This window comes from Chlamydomonas reinhardtii, chromosome 8, assembly GCF_000002595.2.
Source record: "Chlamydomonas reinhardtii strain CC-503 cw92 mt+ chromosome 8, whole genome shotgun sequence".
Lineage (NCBI taxonomy): Eukaryota > Viridiplantae > Chlorophyta > Chlorophyceae > Chlamydomonadales > Chlamydomonadaceae > Chlamydomonas > Chlamydomonas reinhardtii.
This window is the reverse complement of record NC_057011.1, coordinates 3,319,433-3,321,549: the sequence shown is the minus strand read 5'-3', so window position 1 is coordinate 3,321,549 and position 2,117 is coordinate 3,319,433. Positions and strand designations below refer to the sequence as shown.

Sequence of the window (2,117 nt, the reverse complement as noted above, 5' to 3'; positions counted from 1 at the left end):
CCTGGGTCCCGCAGCGCTGGACTTTGGGGCGGGCGGCGGCGGCGGCGGCGGCGGCGGCGCCAGTGGTGGCGGTGCCACACACGAGGGCGCACCCGACGGCGCGTCCTGGACTTGGTGCGTGGCTGTGTTTGAGGGGCAAGGGTTTGTGTGTGCGTGCGTGTTTAGGGGCGGGTTGTGGGGCGGGCGGCAATGGTGGTGGTGTTGCTGCACGCGTAAGGGCCTGGCAGTTACTGCCCCGCCCCCTCACACACACACACACACACACACACACACACACACACACACACACACACACACACACACACACACACACACACACACACACACACACACACACACACACACACACACACACACACACATACACACGCGCATTATACGCGTAATGTTTTCCTTGTGCTCTTTAACACACGCGCATTGTTTTTCCTTGGATCTTTAACCCGCACGTACACACACACACACACACAAGTCCCCCCTAGTTTGGGCTGAAATCTACAGAACCCCTTGCCACACGCAGGGCCTACCCCTACCACTACGCCCCCCTCATGCAAGACCTCGCCAGTGACCGCATCCAGGTGTGTGTATATGTGTGTGTGGGGTGTGTGTGTAAATTCCAGCCTAAACTAAACGAAACCAAGCTAAAACGAGCGGAGCACAGGTAGAGGCGTTAGTTGCAAGCGATAAATACTTATGGGATGGGGGCCGAGGCGTCGTGGAGCAGCAGGGCGAGCGGCGCCGGCGGGGGCTGGAGGGTTGGATGCGTGAGGCCTGCCGTATAAGCATCAACTGAATGACCACAACGCCTGTCTCATATGCACAAATACACACGCACAAGTATACACACACGCTTCCTCTACCCCCTCCAACACCCCACGCCACGCCCCCGCCACGCCTAAACCACACCTCCCAACCCCCTCCACAGAAAATGGCGTTCGGCGGGCGCAAGCGCACCCACCTCGCCACGAGCCCCGTGTCGGTGGCACGAACCCTGACCCCCTCCCAGGCCGCCTCCGGCCCCCTGGCGCTGTGGGCTCCGCCGTACGGCCCCGTGCGGCCGCTGCTGCAGCTGTTGTGCATCCTGCCGCCCCGGAGGTGGGGGGGGGTTGGAGGGTGGGGAGTTGAGGGGTGTGTGGAGGGTTGTAAATACCAGCCCGAATTAAACCAAACCAAGCGGGATGGGGGTGGGGGGTGACGGGGTGTGGATGGATGCGTGTGGTACGTGGCACGACGGGTTGAAGTGGGTGGGGGTGCAAGGCTGGAGGGGTGAAGGGGTGGAAGGGTGCGTGCGATGGGTGGCGTGCGTGTGTTACGGTTTATGCATTGCAAAACGCACAACGGTAGACAGCGCACACGGTGAAAATGGTTAACATGCGCAAGTCTATATATTGTTGACGTCGTCTCCTATAGCTAGTGTCGGCCCTTTCCCCTTGTGCTCTCCCAACACACGCACGTGACTTGCACTGCCCCTGCCCCTGCCACCCACCCACCCACCCACCATTGCCACCTGCTACCCATCACTCAAACCCCCTCAGCGCCGCCGCCGCTCTGCCGCACGAGCTCGCCAACATGCTGCTTATCGCGCACGACCTCAGCGACGAAGAAGACGAAGATGAAGACGAGGAGGAGGGAGGAGGAGATGGAGGGGGAGGAGGAGGCGGCGCGGGAGGAGCAGGTAGAGGAGGCGGCAGGAAGAAAGGCAAAGGCGGTGTGCCTGAGGAGGGGGAGAGGGATGGGGAGGGGATGCAGGTGGCAGGGGGCCGGCGCGGCCGCGGCAAGGGCGGCGGCAGGGACAAGGGCGGCACTGGTGCAAACGCCGGTACCGGCCGTGGCGGCGGCGGCGGCGGCGGCGGCAGGGGAGGCGCGAGGGCAGCAGCAGCCGGTGGCGGCGGCGGCGGTCGGGGTGCAAGGGGCGGCGCGGGCTTTGACCTGCTCCTGACCACCGCTGCAGGTGAGGCCGGGCGGGGGATGGCCAGTTGCCGGGGGGAGGATTGTGTGTCGCAACCTGTGCGCCGTACACACTGTGTGCTCACCAGCCCTCTCTACTTGGTTAATTCGTTGTGTCCTCCTGTGTGTGTGTGTGTCTTGCGTGTGTCCAGAGCGGGTTGTGGAGGAGGACG

The 2,117-nt window shown here is 63.3% G+C and overlaps 1 protein-coding gene across 1 annotated transcript in view; it reads left to right on the top strand.

The window, feature by feature from the left end:
• CHLRE_08g373916v5 (uncharacterized protein) overlaps positions 1-2,117 on the top strand; it is a 15,596-nt gene that overhangs the window by 9,340 nt on the left and 4,139 nt on the right. The window contains exons 8-11 of the mRNA XM_043065130.1: positions 15-114; positions 518-575; positions 923-1,092; positions 1,533-1,958. Coding sequence (XP_042922131.1) covers positions 15-114; positions 518-575; positions 923-1,092; positions 1,533-1,958 — 754 coding nt within the window. The remainder of the gene's footprint in view (positions 1-14; positions 115-517; positions 576-922; positions 1,093-1,532; positions 1,959-2,117) is intronic.